The sequence below is a fragment of the Chelonoidis abingdonii genome, chromosome 11 (genome assembly GCF_003597395.2).
Source record: "Chelonoidis abingdonii isolate Lonesome George chromosome 11, CheloAbing_2.0, whole genome shotgun sequence".
NCBI lineage: Eukaryota > Metazoa > Chordata > Testudines > Testudinidae > Chelonoidis > Chelonoidis abingdonii.
The window spans coordinates 30,022,888-30,040,194 of NC_133779.1; the positions used below are offsets into that span (position 1 = coordinate 30,022,888).

General features: G+C 50.2%; 1 protein-coding gene across 1 annotated transcript; it reads left to right on the plus strand.

Annotated features, from left to right (window-relative positions):
* The first annotated feature begins 531 nt into the window (after positions 1–531).
* RAX2 (retina and anterior neural fold homeobox 2) lies at positions 532–13,708 on the plus strand. Its single transcript, XM_032774853.1, has 3 exons — positions 532–844; positions 8,178–8,428; positions 13,265–13,708. Exons 1-3 carry the CDS (start codon positions 532–534, stop codon positions 13,706–13,708), a joined length of 1,008 nt encoding a protein of 335 aa, XP_032630744.1.
* Positions 13,709–17,307: the final 3,599 nt, after the last annotated feature.

The window sequence follows — 17,307 nt, forward strand, 5'->3', positions numbered from 1 at the left end:
CCATCCACTCACCCCAGCCACTGACCCCACACCTCACAGACCCGCCTGGGCCCTCCATCCACTCACCCCAGCCGCTGACCCCACACCTCACAGACCTGCGTCACCTCGCCCAACCATCCACTCACCCCAGCCGCTGACCCCACACCTTACAGACCCACCTGGCTCATCCATTCACTCACCCCAGCCGCTGACCCCACACCTTACAGACCCATCTGGCCCGTCCATCCACTCACCCCAGCCTCTGACCCCACACCTTACAGACCCGCCTGGCCCATCCATCCACTCACCCCAGCCGCTGACCCCACACCTTACAGACCCACCTGGCTCATCCATTCACTCACCCCAGCCTCTGACCCCACACCTCACAGACCTGCCTCACCTCACCCATCCATCTGCTCACCCCAGCCCCTGACCCTACACCTTACAGACCCACCTGGCCCCTCCATCCACTCACCCATCCCCAGACACCCCAGCTCCAGCCTCTCCTCTCCTCCCCAGGACGCTTCCAGCCCCAGGCTCCTGCCAGCCCGAATGCACCTGGCCTTGCAGGAGGGCCCCATGAACGTGCTGGAGGCAGGGGCCCTGCAGCAGCAGCAACAGCAGCAGCAGGTGTTGCTGAAGGGCTGCGGAAGCGGCGCGGGGGGTGCAGGGCGCGTGCACAGCATCGACGTGATCCTGGGATTTAGCAGGGATCAGGACTCGCTCCTGGGCCCCCTGCAGGTGCCCGGCCTCGCGGCCAGCAAAAGCGGCGCGGCCAGCCTGGGGGACGGCAGCAGAGCGGAGCAGCGGGCTCCCTACAGCGCCCAGCCCCTGGGCTCGCACCCGGAGGAGGCGGCTCTGTACGGTAAATAGGTTTGCAAGTCAAATCCAGCCGCGATCGTCCCTTCCCGGGGTCTGGGGGCACCACCGGTTCCAGGAGCCCCGGCCAGAGCCTCCCGACGGGGCGGGGCGGGGGCTCCCAGGCACCTGCTCCAGGCGCTCCTGCCTCTAGCACCTCGGCAGCCCCTTCTGGGACTCCTGGTCAGGGCAGCCCCCGAGCCGCCCCCAGCTGGGAGCTTCCTGCAGCGCCGGGCGCGGCGGCAGGTTCAGGGCAGCGAACAAGTGTCTCGCTTCCCCGGCGCAGTGCTGTGGCGCCAGCCCCTGGCTTGTGCCGTCGGGGCCGGACAATCCCGCGGGGAGCCCCCCGGAAAAGGGCCGTGCCCGCGGGTCGCTAGGGGTCTCGGCGGAGTTTGAGCGCGGCGCCCCGTGCGCCTCCCTCCCCGGAGCTAGAACCAACTTTTTGGAGACTTTTTCTCTCTCTCTCGTTGCCAAACACGAACGGCCCGGTTCTGCGGCAGCCCGGCCCGGCCCGGGGTTGGCCCGCAGCAATGACAATTGACAGTTAATAGCTGCCTCTGAAGCTTTGATCCCCTTGAAATCCCAGCGCTCCCCGGCGCCTTCCGCAGCCCGATCCGGGCAGAGCCGCTGGCTGCCCTCCTAGTCCGCCCCCAGGCGCTGCGGGTCCAATCCGGCCGGGGGGGGCTGTTTGCCGGCTTGGGTCGGGTCTGGGTCGCCCCGGGCCAGCCTGGGGTCCCTCCGCGGATTTGGAGAGAGAAGCGGGGCCCGGCCCCGAGTTGCCCCCGGGAGCTGAGCGGGTTTTGACACGCGGGGTGCCCGGGGGACGAGCCGCTGGCCGAGGAATGGGGCGCTGCAGGGGCGCTGACCGGGCCCCGGGGGGACCCCCAGGGACCATGCGGGCTGCACAGGCCGGCTTGGCGGGGAGCGGGGGGCCCCTTTCAGCGGCGCTGGGGGCTCGGGGCTGAGCGCTCGGCTCCCTGAGAGCCGTCGGGCCGGTCGTTGGGGGGCGGGGGGGGACCCTGGGGCGCCCGGGCCTCGCGGGGCCAGCTCGGGGCCCCGGCAGCCTGGCGAGTCGGGCGCTGGACGCTTTGCAACTTTTCTTCCTTTCTCCTCGCCAGCCCCTGCCGAGGTCTGGGCCCGGGCTCGCCGCAGAGACGGGGCGGGGGGTAGGCGGTCAGCTCCCGGGCATGTGGCAGGACAGGCCGGCCCGGAGCATCCTCCAGACCCGCTGGTCATCTGAGCAGCGGCTGGACAATGAGTGAATAACAAAGAGCCCCCCCCCCCCCCCCGCCAGAGCTGGGGGCCGGGGCTGCTCTCCGGGCAGAGCCCCCCAGAGAAAGGGGCACAAAGTCTAATCTGCCTGGACCACCGCATGTGGATCCCAGTGGGAAGAGATCAGAGGCGGAAAGGGGCGTTAAAAACAGTGTTCACCCTATCGGAAGAAATTCATAAGAACATTTAACTAACTAAAAGATACCTCTGTATACATGTGAGTGTGTGTACACACGGGTGTCTGTATATGTCTAACTACATATGTGTATCTATGTAAATATGTGTATACTGTACCATGTATAGACGGATCATCTCCCCATCGATCCCCTGACACCCCTAGCTAGCTACACACAAACATAGGAAGAGAGATCTGTTATTTATGGAATCTTATTTAATTATCAGAGGGGTAGCCTGTTGGTCTGGATCAGTTAAAACGACAAAGAGTCCTGTGGCACCTTAGAGACCAGGGGTAGGCAACCTATGGCACACCTGCTGAAGGCGGCACATGAGCTGATTTTTAGTGGCACTCACACTGCCCGGGTCTTGGCCACCGGTCCTGGGGGGCTCTGCATTTTAATTTAATTTTAAAGGAAGCTTCTTAAGCATTTTAAAAACCTTATTTACTTTACATACAACAATAGTTTACTTATATGTTATAGACTTATAGAAAGAGACCTTCTAAAAACATTAAAATGTGTTACTGGCATGCGAAACGTTAAACCAGAGTGAATAAATGAAGACTCGGCACAGCATTTCTGAAAGGTTGCTGACCCCTGTTATAGACTAACAGACGTATTGGAGCATAAGCTTTCGTGGGTGAATAGTGGGTGAACAGGTGAGTTTTCAGCCATGAAAGCTCATGCCCCAATACGTCTGTTAGTCTATAAGGTGCCACAGGACTCTTTGTCGCTTTTTCTTTAATTAATTACTTAATTTAATTTCCTTTTTAATTTCTTCAAACACACACACGTGACTATATTATAGAGGTGTCTATAGGTGTGTGCATATGTAATGTACACACACATCTATACAGTGGGATCTTTCATTTAGTTATTTATTTAGATTTAGTTACTTAATGTAATTTCCTTTTTGATTCTTTAGACTCACACATGGGTGTATTTGTGAGTGTGCGTTTGTATGTGAGGCACACCACACACTCCAGCACATCATTATCCCAGCGAGATCTGATCACATTTCCCTTTGAAGAAATATCCTGGGATTATGTATTTTCGTTTTATTTAAATGTTTGTATTAGATCCCTACCGATGGAAAGGGGCTGGTAATCCTTATCAAATGCTGCAGAAAGATTTCAGATACACTGGATAAAAAGCTTAAAGACGAAATGTTCCTAGGTTTGAAAATGCTTATAAACACTCAGGGGGAAAAAGGTCATTAGCCAGAAACAGGGGGTGGGGGCAGAGAGTTAAAGAAACCATGTACTTTTGGGGGAAACTTATTTTTACAGCCATGCTGATGGGCCTGTTTTCCCTCTGCTGTTTTCTCTCTGTTTGTTTTGTAGTTAAAGGGTATCCCCTTCCTTCAGACCTGCCAAATCACAGCACTGGGGTGCGGGGAGCTAGAGGAGTCTCGAGTTTTTCTACCACTGGTTTCTGCAGTTATTTGCACTTTTATGTCACAGAATTTCAAGTGCCATATTATCTCCAGCAAGTAAAGATTGTCCGGATCTACATTAATATTTTAAAAGAGAAACACTGAAAATAAAAAAAAAAAATTGAGCAGGTTAAATCTCAGTTTATATTTGTGATTTTTTTCACTGTATAGTGGATTTTTCTTTTTAAAAAATCTTTAGCTTATTTTTATTGCATCTCTGAAATGTGGATTTTACTGGTCAGATAACTGAGTGTCTTTTTTTAAGATAGCTTCAGAGATTAGCTATGGGAATTTCATTATTTTCTTCAGTATTAGAAGGGGAGCCGTCTTACTGTGTAGCCACAGAAACAGCAAGGAGTCCGGTGGCACCTTCAAGACTAACAGATTTATTTGGGCATAAGTTTCGGCAGGTAAAAAAATGGTGCCACCGGACTCCTCATTATTTTCTTAGGTGATCTGTATTGAATGGACAAATATATTGTCACAAGACTTTACAAGAGAATTTTTACTTTGCTCTGCTAAGTCAGGTAATAAAAGAAAGAAAAAAGAAAACTATTTAAACGGAAAGAATTAAAAATCCCAGGCTGATTGTGATTTACAGCCATACTAAATTAAGGTTTGAATTAATTCACGTGGCAGATGGTTTATTAATTTGAGCTTTCATATGAAACTTATTTTTAAATTTTATTTTTCATATAATTTTTCTCCATTCTTGACAGGACACTAAATTGTGGAAGCTTATTTTTAATACACATATAATCAATAGCTTTCACAAAGAATTTGATAATCACCCATGTAAAATAGATAGATTCTATCTATCTATCTATCTGCATTATATATATAATCTTCAGAACCTGGGGAAAAATCCGTGAAGTTCCATTGAAGTCCATCTGATTTACCCCAGATGAGGGTATACTTTACTCATGAACTGGACAGTGCTTTTCCAAACCCTGCCTGTGTTATGAAAATCTGCACTCCATCGATGTAATTCCACTGCTGTAACTCCAGCCCAGTGGAATTACACCACCATAGTTTATTCCGATGACAGATCAAAATAGTTATACTGGGGCAAATTTCCTTCATGTAGGCAGGGTCATAGACAGTGAAACAAAATGCCTTTGGTATTGGTGATTACTCACAGACACACACTGAAGCTCCCTTGCTCCATACTAGATTGAGCTAGATCCTGCAATCTTTGCACAGCCAAAGCTCCCACTGCAGTCAGGCAGAGATCAGATATAGTCATCAGCCTGGCTTTTTGTCTCCTGAGGTTTAAACAAAGAGTAAGTGTGCAAATCTACCTATGGGTGTATTCTCATTGGGGTCACTGCACTGTATCCATTAGGTTCTGACTCTTTATATGCACAGAGGCACCACAGCAGATCCTCAATCAGCTTCACTGGAGTCATGCTGATTTACACCAGCTGATGATCTGGCTCACTGGCTCTGTTTAATGCTGATGCGGGTTGGGCTTTGAAGTCAGAGGGAGCAGACCATCATTCAATATGGAATGGAGCGTATGCTCCTAAAATTTGCATGGGACAACAAGTAGGGAGGGTTGCAAGCACTTTGGAGGACAGGATTAGAATTCAGAATGACTTGTCAAATTGTTCTGAAATCAACAAGCTGAAATTCAGTAAAGATTAGTGCAAAGTACCACACCCAAGAGGGAAAAAAATCAAATGCACAGCTACAAACTGGGGAAGAACTGGCGAGGCATCGTACTGCTGAAAGGTATCTGGGGATTAGAATGGATCCCAAATTGAATATATGTCAGCAAAGTGATGCAACTGCGAGAAAGTCTAATATCATTCTGGGGTGTGTTAACAGGGAAGACACCGGAGGTAACTGTCCTGCTTTACTCTGCACTCAGACTACTGGGCAGCACTTTAAGAAAGATGGAACAAATTGCAGAGTCCAGTGGAGATCAACAAGCATGATAAAAGGTTTAAAAAACCTGAGCGATGAGATAAAGTTAAAAAACTGGACACGTTTAGTCTCGAGAAAAAAAGACTGGGCAGGAGGGAGTTTGTTATCGAGAGGGCGGGGACCACGTGTTCTCCATGTCCACTGAAGGGAGGACAAGAAGTAATGGGCCTAGATTGCAGCAAGGGAGACTAGGGTCAGATGTTAGGAAAAACTTTCTAACTCTGAAGCTAGTGACGCTCTGGAACAGTTTTCCCAGGGGGGCTGCGGAATCCCTGTCACTGGAGGGTTTTAAGAACAGGCTGGACAGACACCTGTCAGGGAGGGTCTAGGTTTAACTGGTCCTGTCTCAGCGCAGGGGGTGGGACTGGACGACCCTTCCAGCCCTGCATTTCTGGGAGACAGTGAGACAGGCTCTTTCCTCTAGATCACCCGGGGTCTGAATCAGATCTCATTAAAGTCAGTATTTCTCTTCCAGTTTAATGGAACTAGCTCAGGCAGCCTTGTCCAGCCATCCTCTCTCAGGCTGGGGAGCACCGCTGTTTGAAAGGCCCACATGCCATGGGGATGTCTTCATGGCTCTAGTTTGAACATGTCCAGTTTCTCTTGCAAGGGGCTTTGATGCCCAGTTGCTGTGATGCTGCAGTGCTGCCGGGAGGGTGCCTTGCCCCTTGTGCACATGCAAACCCAAATCCAAATCCTGTCGAAGCTAATGGCGAAACTCCCCTTGACTACAAGGGAATTCGGATTGTGCGGGTAATAAGTATCTGGCATCTCCTGGGAAGCTCCTGGAGCAGAGGTCACATGCTCTCTCTTGTCCTCTTCCTGCATGTGAATCATGTCACTTAGCTGCTTTTGTTGGACAATCTCAAAGTGTTTCACTATGGGGGAGTTTATTTTACAGATGAAGGAAACTGAGGCACTGAGAGGGGATGAGATGTGTCCAAGGGCACATGGCCAATCAGTAGCAGAGCCAGGACCAAAACCCAAGGTGCTCCAAGCCAAGCCAAGCCCCTTGCTCTCCCCTCTAGACAATGCTGCAAGTCCTGCAGCCTACTCCTGTGGTTTAAGTAACATCACAATGAGTGGCTTTGGAACCCACTCTGATGTCAGAAGTGGAGCGTTGTGACTTTGTATAGGGAATAAGCAGCAGGAGCAGGTCAACTCTTAAGGGAATGAACAATCTGTTTCCTTGGAGGAGTATCCATCTATCTGTTTGTCTGGGGACCAGCTTCACAGTGCGCTCTGGTTGCTTTGACCACTCTGGTGACACAAAGAGGCTGAAATGCCAGGTTCACTGGCCAGGTTTATGGATGCTCTATGGTGCTGGAGGGGCACAAAGCAGCAGGGAGGTACTGGGTTATCTGGCCTTCATTGCTGATTCCCCTCTCCTAGTGCTGTTTCAATGCCAAGAGTCCCTTGTGAGTGAGGGTTGGAGGCGTTTTGGAAAGTCAGAGCTGCTTCGAACCTGAACATTTCCCGTGAGATCTTGGCAGCGTCTCAGGGGAGTGGAAGGGAATAGCCAGGAAAGGATGAATAAGGGTGAAGTGCTCAGAGAGCTGGACCATGTTGTGCCACAAATTTCTACTGGGCTCACTAATGAAGCAGGAGGGATCTGGGAAGGTATCCAAGGAACAGGCAAAAGTGGCCTGAAGTGTGCTGAACAGTCTGTAGGAAGGGCTGTGTCCAGTACTGAGGAGGAATCCTGCATTTTAGTTCACTGTGGCACTGTTTGCAAAGGCAAGAGGGTAAGCTCTTCTGTCCAGGTGGATAATTGCTTCACTTCCCCTAGGCAGTTTCATTTAGGGCCTGTCTGCATGCAGGTCTTGTACCGATGCAGTAATACCAGCACAAAGCTTATTCTCAGAGCTGCAGTTCCTAACCCGTATACAGAAGAACCTCAGAGTTCCGAACACCTTGGAAATGGAGGATGTTCATAACTCTGAAAAGTTCAGAACTCTGACCAAAACGTTATGGTTGTTTTTAAAAGTTTACAACTGAACATTGACTTAATACAGCTTTGAAACTTTACTATGCAGAAGAAAAATGCTGCTTTCCCTTTATTTTGTGAGTAGTTTACATTTAACATACTGTATTTGCTTTTTTTGTGTGTGTGTCTCTGCTGCTGCCTGATTGCATAATTGCGCTTCTAAATGAGGTGTGTGGTTGACTGGTCTGTTCGTAACTCTGATGTTTGTAACTCTGAGGCTCTAGTGTATTTAAATCAGTACAAACACTCTGTGCAGGCTGATCCTTCCTCACTTACTGGCCTGAAACTGTTGTGCAGTGCCACTATGCACTTTAAACAGCTGTCACCTTCCACCCCAGAGGTGGCTGCCTTTCACTGGCAGGTAAATTGATCCCTAGGTTTAGTTTTCAGCTTAACAGTTGCTACTTAATAGTCATTCTTAAGTTGCTCTGCTGCAGCGGTAGTGTGACAGAGGGACCTATCTGGGTCTCTCTGGTGAGCGGCGAGGCTGGTGTTCCCTGCCCAGCTTCAATCTAACCCCCAACTACTGTCCCCTCTGCAGAAGCCAACATGTTCCTAAATAAATGTGAGGGAGAGCTGAGTGAGCTGCGGAAGAGCGTGGACAGCGAGGACACCACGCCGGAGAACACAGAGGAGGAGCAGCCCAAGAAGAAACATCGCAGGAACCGCACAACCTTCACCACCTACCAGCTGCACGAGCTGGAGAGGGCCTTTGAGAAGTCCCACTACCCAGACGTCTACAGCCGGGAGGAGCTGGCCATGAAAGTCAATCTGCCGGAAGTCAGAGTACAGGTGAGGGAGGCCAGATGAGCCTGTTACTCCTGGTGTGTGCAGGAGCCTTTCACCGCTAGGCCACTGGTTAAGTCCAGCTCAGTTAAATGTGGAACATGAGTCAACAATGTGATGCAGCTGCAAGAAAGGCTAATACCAGTCTGGGGTGTATTAACAGGAGTGTGATGTGTGAGACACAGGAAATACCTGTCTCACTTGACTCAGCACTGGTGAGGCCTCAGCGGAAGTATGGTGTCCAGTTCTGGGTGCCTCATGTTAGGAAAGGCGTGGACAAATTGAAAAGAGTCCAGAGGAGAGCTACAAAAATGAGGAACGGTTTAGAAAACCTGGCCTGTGAGGAAAGTTAAAAAACCTGGGCCCGTTTAGACTTGAGAACAGAAGATTGAGGGGGGACCTGATAGTCTTCAAATGTTAAGGGCTGTTAGAGAGAGGGAGGGGATCATTTGTTTCCCGTGTTCACTGAAGGTAGGACAAGAAATAATGAGCCTAATCTTAAGCAAGGGAGATTTAGGTTAGATATGAGGAGAAACTCTCTAACCCTGAGGCTCAGGAAGATCTGGAACAGGCTTCCCAGGGAGGCTGTGGAATCCCCACCATCGGAGGGTTTTAAGAACAAGTTGGACAAACCCCTGTCTGGGATGGTCGAGGCAGGGGTGGCTGAACCATGGCAGAGATCCCCACGTTCCCGCCATTCTCCACCTATCAGACATGTGGGGCGAGCTCGGGACCTCTGTCTTGCAGTGAGGTAGTTGGATAGGGACTTCTTGCGGACCTGCAGGTCCTGGAGGTGAGGGCAATCTCTGCCCAGCGATGAGACCGGGAGACTGAGTGCTTCTTCCAGCAGCTCTGCCATGGAGTGAAGTGAAATCCAGGAAATCCCCAGGCTGCCTTAGGATGAGATCTGGCCTGGGATCGCCCTCCAGGGCTGAGAAATTCTTGAATACAAAATACAATCTAAGGGATAGAGCCCTGGACTGGGACTCCTGGTTTTGCTTCTCCTCCTAGCTTTGTCACTAGCATACTGAGTGACTAGGGGCAAATCACATCCCCAATTTGTGCTTCAGTTTCCCCATTTGTAAAAATGGGAGTAATGATACATCCTTCCTTGCTAAAGCACTTAGAGATCTGTGGTGACAAGTGCTGTAAAAAAACCAGGTGTTATCAATCTTCTTATTAAAAACGGGGGAAAGGATTGCATGAAAAAAATTCAAATTTCCATCCTGTGTCCATTGCATGGGGCTCCAGTTTCATGTGAAATTTGTCACAATACTTTTCGTCAATTTTTTTCACAGGAATGTTATCAATATTTTTAGGTTATTGAAAGCCATGTTTCCTTACTGAAAATTAGATTCTTGGTAATGAACCAGGTCGATAACGACTTTGGAAATGATTTGGATACAAACTGCCATTAAAACTTTTCATGGAAAATTTCATGAAAATGAGAAAATTTCAGTCAGACCGGCAATTTTCTTGTTAAAAGTTTAATTTTATTTTTAAAAGTCCATTTTCAACAACAACAAAACTTGTGTGCAAAAAAATTTCAACCAGTTCTGAAAATGATGCCTTCATGTTAAATGTCTCACAAAGCCTTTTTGCAGACTTAACAAACCTCAGATACTAGAATGACTCTGGCCACCACTGAAATGTAGCCAGCTCTGGGGTGAAACACAGAAGCAGCTATTTTGCATCACACAGCAACGTTGCAGGGGAGCTTAGGATAGAAAGTGAAGAAGTGTATTAAATCCCATAGAAACTGCATTTTAGGAAGCAGGCTGGAATTTAGGCCAGGCACAGGAGAAACCCCAAGAGGTCTTGCAGGACCACGTATGGTCAGGAGTCAGGACTATAGTTTCCAGGACCTGGCTCATCTGTTTGAATGGGCTCTGAGCTGGGCCACAGTCCCACATTAAATTGAGCCAGGGTTCATTGCCTTGCTTGCTGTCTCTAGCAGAGCAGCATGTGTGGGAGAGGGAGAAGAGGAGAGACCTGGTGCTCAGGCCTTCATCACCCCCTGGGGCTTGACTCTCAGAGTGGCACTGGGCCTTGCGCCAGGCCTGAGGGTGGCTACATGCATGGCCCCTGTTGGCTACAGCACTACAAAGCCACCAGTAAGTGGGAGGAGGAGTCAGTGTGTAGGGAGAGGGTGACCAATCAGAGAGAGGGGGATGTCCAGGGAATCCATAGCCATCTGGAACTTCACAGCAGATCCCGCTGCTCCATAAGGCCAGGCCTCTAACACCTAAAGGAGGATCTCCATGAGCTCTTAGCAGTACAGACCCTATGACCCACAGCTGAGCAGTTCCTGTTCTTTCTAATAAGGGGTAGTGGTGTGCATGCATGTAATATACACACACCAGCCAGGTCTTTACAGTATCCCTGGGGCCCGCCCCCAGACCAAGTCCATATAAATGAAATATAAATGCCAAAGGGCAACATTTTGTTTTCATCAGTAGATCTTTGTCATAATCTATGTGGAAACAAGTGATTGTCTTGTAAAACACAGGGCAGAACAGGAGTTTCAGTCAGTGTTTGTTCATTCCCCACAAACTCTAGCAACGGGTAGGGTGGGAATGAGGGGATCGGCTAGCTCCTTGTTAATCTGGAAACCACCCTGAGTAATTAAACAAGAACATCAATTAGAAGGCAATTAACTGCATGCTAGGCATGGTTAGCTGTATATTTCATGGCACCTTCTAAAGGATTAACAGACATTTTAATAAGCATGTTCATCCAATTAAGTTTAAACCCAGCACCAGTGGCCTCCATGCTGGGGTATAAGATATTTTGGTATTCGATACTGATACGATTGGCGGGATTTCTAATTAAAACGCACAAACTCTGTTGATTTGCTCAGAAGACCAGGCAGCCCACTGCTGACCTGCGAGTGGGGTAAATTACCAGGGCCTGTTTTGTAAAAAAGTGTATGCGGTTCATTGATTTTGATAACTGATGTTCATATTTCATTAGATATGACGAGACTTCCTAGTATGGGAGCACGAACACTACAGCATCATGTAAGACAGTAGAATAGCATGTACACAGCATCTTTTCATCCAGCGATTTCACTGCTGGCTGAGTCCTGGGGGCCCAGTTGCCAAGCAGCTGTAGGCTGGGTAGCTAGAGATTGTGGGGACTGATTCTCAGCTGGTGAGGGTCATATGAACATAAGAACAGCCATACTTGGTCAGATCAGCTAGCCCAGGATCTGTCTTCCGGCTGTGGTCAATGCCAGGTGCTCCAGAGGGAGTGAACAGAACAGGGAATCATCAGTTACCATTTAAACTAGTTGAAGATCTGCCCCTGAAATGGTCACTGACTAGAAACAGGCAGTGGAGTAGGCCGCTCCAAGCTGATTGAAATGCAAACTGGAAACATTTCTGGCAGCCCTTGGTTTGATAAACCCGAAGTGTTACTAGCAGCACCGGGAAGGACATTTAAAACACACTGATCTCGGCTGAACTGAATTGAAAGCACTAGGAATGAGTTAGGCGCAGGAGTTTTAACTAGGGTTGTTGCCAACTTGACAATATTTAAAAACTGGACACTGTCTCCATCAGGAGTTCAGGCACCTCCCCTGCCCCTCCTCTTCCCCCCACCCTCGCCCCTGCCCCACTTCTTCGATCAGCAGTGCCCAGCCTTTCATGGGGGAAAGACAGATGGAATGGTGGGGAGGGTCAACGAAAGGCAATAGTGGGGAGGGGGTTCCTAAGGGGTGACTTGATCCTGGTCTATAAGTACCTACATGGGGAGAAGATCTCTGACAATACGGGGCTTGTTAATCTGTCAGACAAAGGCAAACCACGATCCAGTGCCTGGAAGCTGAAGTGAGACAAACTCAGGCTAGAAAGAAGGTGCTAATTTTTAACAGGTAACCACCAGCCTAGGGATGTGGTGGAATTTCCATCACTTGGAGTCTTTAAATCAAGACTGGGCACCTCTTTCTTAAAGATCTGCTCTAGCTCAACCACAAGATACTGGCTTGACGCAGGAATCACTGGGTGAGTTTTTCTGACCTGTGACATGCAGGAGGTCAGACTAGATGTTCACAATGATTCCTTCTGGCCTTCAGATCAATGACTCTGTGATTTAAACCAGAGGAGTTACCCTGAGACACCTCCCCTCCCCCCAAGGAAGAATAACTGGCTCTGAGCAGTAGCTTTGGGAAAAAGACTCTTTTCCTGACTGTCCAAATGGCCCTTTCACTGACTACCTCTATTTTTCCTCTCTAGTTCACATCATTCCACATCGTGTTTTTTCCTTCTCTCTGCTACTTATTATTTAACTCCACAAAGTGCTTTGGGGGCAAGTTTGCAGGGAAGATGCTATACTGGATTGTGTGGCATTGTATTAAATCATCCGAGAGCGACTTCCCAAACGAGGGGCCAGATCCTCACTCAGGAGTTAAAAAATCAAAAAGCGTTTGGCCTGCCTAAAGACATCAGGATTTTATACCCAGCAAATGTAACATAGTAATAATGTGTGGGTAGTCACAGAAACATCACTCAGAATTGCCAGGTTCTGGTGCTGCTTGGGTATTAAGTATGGGAAAGAACTGGCTGGTGTGTATGTGTTAGCTCTGCCTTCTACTGGTGGAATCAGGACTGCTCAGCCGGGTGGCATAGGCCCTATACTGCAAGATTCTCCTTTAGCTCAGGTGGTAGAAAGGCTGATTTGGGGGCAGAAGACTCTGAGTTCTTGTCTTATTGCAGCCAGAGAGTCCAGGTGGCTGTTGTAGGCAGGCGTCTGACAGTCCTAGGCTGCAGTGTGGAATGTTGATGGCATCTGGCGGGCTAGGACTGGGTGCAGTTAGTCACACTCCAGCCTCTCCTCTTGCAGGTGTGGTTTCAGAACAGACGCGCCAAGTGGAGGCGGCAAGAGAAAATGGAAGCCAGTTCGATGAAACTCCATGACACCCCCATGTTGTCCTTCAACAGGCCCCCAATGACCGCCAATGTTGGGCCCATGAGCAACTCCTTACCTCTGGACCCTTGGCTGACCTCCCCCATCTCTAATGCTACCACGGTCCACAGTATGCCAGGTTTCATGGGGCCCACCCAAGCCCTGCAGCCCGCCTACACTGGCCACTCCTTCCTCAACACTGCGCCTCCCATGGCTCAGCCCATGCAGCCCATGGCACCCACGCCGTACCAGTGCGCCACCCCCTTTGTGGACAAGTACCCTTTGGAAGACGTCGACCAGAGGAGCTCCAGCATTGCGTCCCTACGGATGAAAGCCAAGGAGCATATTCAGACCATTGATAAAACCTGGCAGCCTATTTGATTAATGATGCCCCCTCCCTACCCTTCTGCAATTTTCCAATCTCCTGCTCCCATCAGGCTGGCTACTCTGCATCCTGGGTTGCTCAGAACAGATGTTGGATGTTGGTGTTTCCCTAGGGGGACTGCCAGGCCTCTCTATGCAGAACCCTGTCTGGTTGCTACCAAACTTCCCAAGCCAGAGCTCAGTGCAGAGAGGCAGGGCAGGAATCCTCCCCCCACACCTACGTGTTAGAAGGGTCTCAGAGTTGAACTGATTGGCATCGTGAGCAAGGAAGCAGAAGTGGACACTAGTGAATGGGTGACGTGGCTGAGACTTGCGTAAAGAAGACGAGTTTCCAAGAGCAACTACTGAGACCATCAAAGCCAGCCCAGCTCCGCAGAACCAAAGGGACAGTTCAATGTGTGGTTTGTGTTTTGTTTGTTTTGTTTTCAACCACAGAGAGCCAGATCCGCAGCTGGTGGCAATCACTGGTGCTACGGCAATTTGCACCAGGTGAGGGACTGGCCCTGGTTCATCTTTCCCTAGGTAAGACACCCTTCCAGAATATCCCTGCAGGGATGGCACATGGCAGAGGTGAGAGCAGGCAGGGGCAGCTCTCGGGCCTGTCAGACACGTCAGACTAGGTGATCGCCATGGTCCCACCTTAGCATCTATGAGACTCCGTGCCTCCAGAGCCCTGTCTCTCACTCCTGGGAGTGGGGCGAACACCCCCCCACACACCCCGAACCTGTGGCTGACACAACAAATTGGCCAGGTCCCCTGCACTTACAGCTGGACTCTTGCATAAACCTCTTGTCAGTTCAAGCCCACTGTCCTCCAGCAGCCTGTAGCGACCTTCCCTGGACTTGAGGAATCATCTCCGGGTTCTCTTCCTTCAGCCCTTTCTCTTTATTGTTATTCATTTTTTATGCTGCAGATTTTAAAAAAAACAAATGAAATGATCTAGTTTCCTAGAGAACATTTTTGTTGGGTATTTTTTTTAGCTATGTCAGAGAGTGTTGCTGGTTCTGCTGGTAAATGCAACTATATCCATTTATGGTTGTATTCAGAGTAAACACTTACTAAAACTCAAACCCATTCTAAATACGGGACCTGTTAGTTGACCCTTGATGTCAGTAATATCAGAATAATACACCACCAATGTAACTAGTGTATTTCATCCCAAAAGATCTCTAGTGTTCCTTACAAACTGTGTTGTATGTAGGACTCGCTTAATCCACAAATGAAGTGCAGCTCCTTCTGGTGTGGACCATGGTCTGACAGCAGCATTCCAGCAAGGGTGGAGGGGGGGAGTTAGGAAGGCAGAATGTGACAGTCTGAGCTGGAGTTTGACCAACACCATTATTTGTCTAAGAAATGCCAGAGGGTTTCACGTGGGAACTCAGTTTTCTGACAGTTAGTTCCATGTCTGGGCTTTGAATCATAGAAACAATGAGACAGAAAAGTCCATTTGGGTCTTGTCTGTTTTTTCCTGCAGGACATTTTGCAGTTGTCTTGCCCATTCGTAGAAGTCCCACGTGTTGGAGCTCCAGTCCACACCCTTGGGAGACAATCCTGCAGTCTCCAGCAAGCCACTTTCCCTGACATTCAGACTGATTCTGAGGGAGGACGTCCCGTTTTTCTGGTTGCTTTCGCTTTCCTTAGCTGCAGTCCCATTGCATCTTGCAAAAGTGCTCCCAGGCCCTCTGCTTCATGCTCCTTCCAAACAGCGGGGCCAAAAGAATGCTGCCAAGCTGCTTTCAGGAGGTGCTCTTGGGTACTCAGTATGTATCTTATGGCAGTCTGTGGAGGCCGCAGCTGAGATCCTGGCTCCATTGTGCTAGGCGCTGGACTGACACAGAACAAAGAAATAGTCCTTGCCCTTATCCAAATAGAATCTGGACCTCATGTCTGCTCTGCAGCTGGGAGCAAGTCTCCCCACCCGCCTGAGTAGACAGCCTGGTGCCAGCAGCTAGCACGCTGTACAGAGACTCCAGCTAGCCACCTGAGCTCAGATTCAGGGCATTGGGTGAGCTGCCGCCCCCACGCTGCTCTCTTGAGCACGCTACCTTGGGCCCGGCTAGTACATGTCTGTCTACCCGGGCTTGGAATCTCACTCCCTGCTGCAATCTAACTGTGCTCTCTGTGTCCCCCAGCCTGCATGCAATTGGCAAGCCCAGCCTAGTGGCTGTGGGACCCTGACATGGCACCCCAGGGAAGAGTGGAGGGGCTGCAGCTTGCTCCGTTTGCAGGTGGCTCCTGAGAGCACATGCCAGGGGAGGAGCTCCAGGGCCACTACGCAGCATTCTACATGCCAGCTGCCTGCTAGGGACTGGGACTTGCCACTCCAGTGCTCTGGCTGCCATCCTGCTGTGCTCAGCCATGGGGAAGGGAGCGGGAGGGCGGGGGGCTGAGCAACCTACGCCGGCCTGCCCCACGCTGCAAAACTCAAGGCCATTTACGCTCTTGGGAGCTAGGGAGAAGGATGTTCCCTGCCTGAGAGGGTGGGGGGCGCAAACAACCAGGAGCCCTGGCAGTGATGTGGAGCAGGGTTGGGATGGGACGGGACCGAGGAGGAGTTACATTCCCATGTGCTGTCTCTCCGAGTCTCTGCTCCGCATGTATTTTCCCTCCTTCTGTCTCTCTTCCTCATACTCCTCACTTCCCTCTCTCTGTCTGATCTCTTCCTCATTCACGTCTTCACAATTTCCCCTCACTCTTTTCCTCATGCTTTTTCATCTCCTCCCTTGGGCTCCACCTTTCTTTCTCTTTCTTTCTTTCTTTCTTTCTTTCTTTCTTTCTTTCTCATGCATCCTTTTGCCTTCTCCTCGTCTATTGTACATCAGGCCTAATTCCATATTTCACGCATGGGTGACCTGACACAAGTTCCCAGTGCAAGTCTCTCCCAGGCTCTGGGCCGGGAGCTGGTATTGTTGAGTTTTTAACAGTCGCTGTCAGTCCCTTGTGCTTGTCAAGGGGAATCTGCTCTCCAGTCAGTCTGGGGCAGTGCAGGGGGGCTCAGCCTGGGGCCCTGCCTCTCCTAATTGCTCTCAAGCAGTGACTACAAGGCCACATGTTGGGTACACAAAGCTGCAGTAATTACGCTCTCCACAATGTGTGTATTTCAAAGGGACCCAGATGGAGCTGCAGAGAAAACCAGCCAGCCTTCCCCAAGGTCAGGACATGAGAGCAGGGAGGAGGCTATTGCAGGAGGCTGGGTGATGGGTTTGGCCAGCCCAGAGTTTACAGCACATTTGGGATTTCCAGGACCTCTAGGCCCTGCCACATGGCAGGTGAGCAGGGAGCAGACTGGTAAGCAAGATGGCAACAGCAGAGCAGGGGTGTGTGGGGGGGTTTGTGGGGGGGTGGGAGTGGCGGAGGGGAATAGCATTTAATGCAACCAGGACAAGGGAGTCTCCACCCAGCTATCCCCCATCTCCCCTGACACAGACCCCTGCTATTCCCGGACACACAGAGCCCATCCTCCAGTCTCCCTGGACAGTAAGTCTGGCCCCATTGCTGGGAGTAAGGCCAGCAACAGCTTGTCAAAGGGAATTGCCTTGGCCCTACTGCTGCAGGCGGACGGATCATAGTGCCTCGTGGAGCTCCCACTGGGTACT

What these genes read in the sequence shown, in the direction of transcription:
- RAX2 (XM_032774853.1), top strand. Translation starts at nt 532, where the DNA reads ATGCACCTGGCCTTGCAGGAGGGCCCCATGAACGTGCTGGAGGCAGGG. An exon ending in GGAGGAGGCGGCTCTGTACG is followed by an intron (nt 845 to 8,177) that starts GTAAATAGGTTT and finishes TCCCCTCTGCAG; the next exon opens with AAGCCAACATGTTCCTAAAT. An exon ending in TGCCGGAAGTCAGAGTACAG is followed by an intron (nt 8,429 to 13,264) that starts GTGAGGGAGGCC and finishes CTCCTCTTGCAG; the next exon opens with GTGTGGTTTCAGAACAGACG.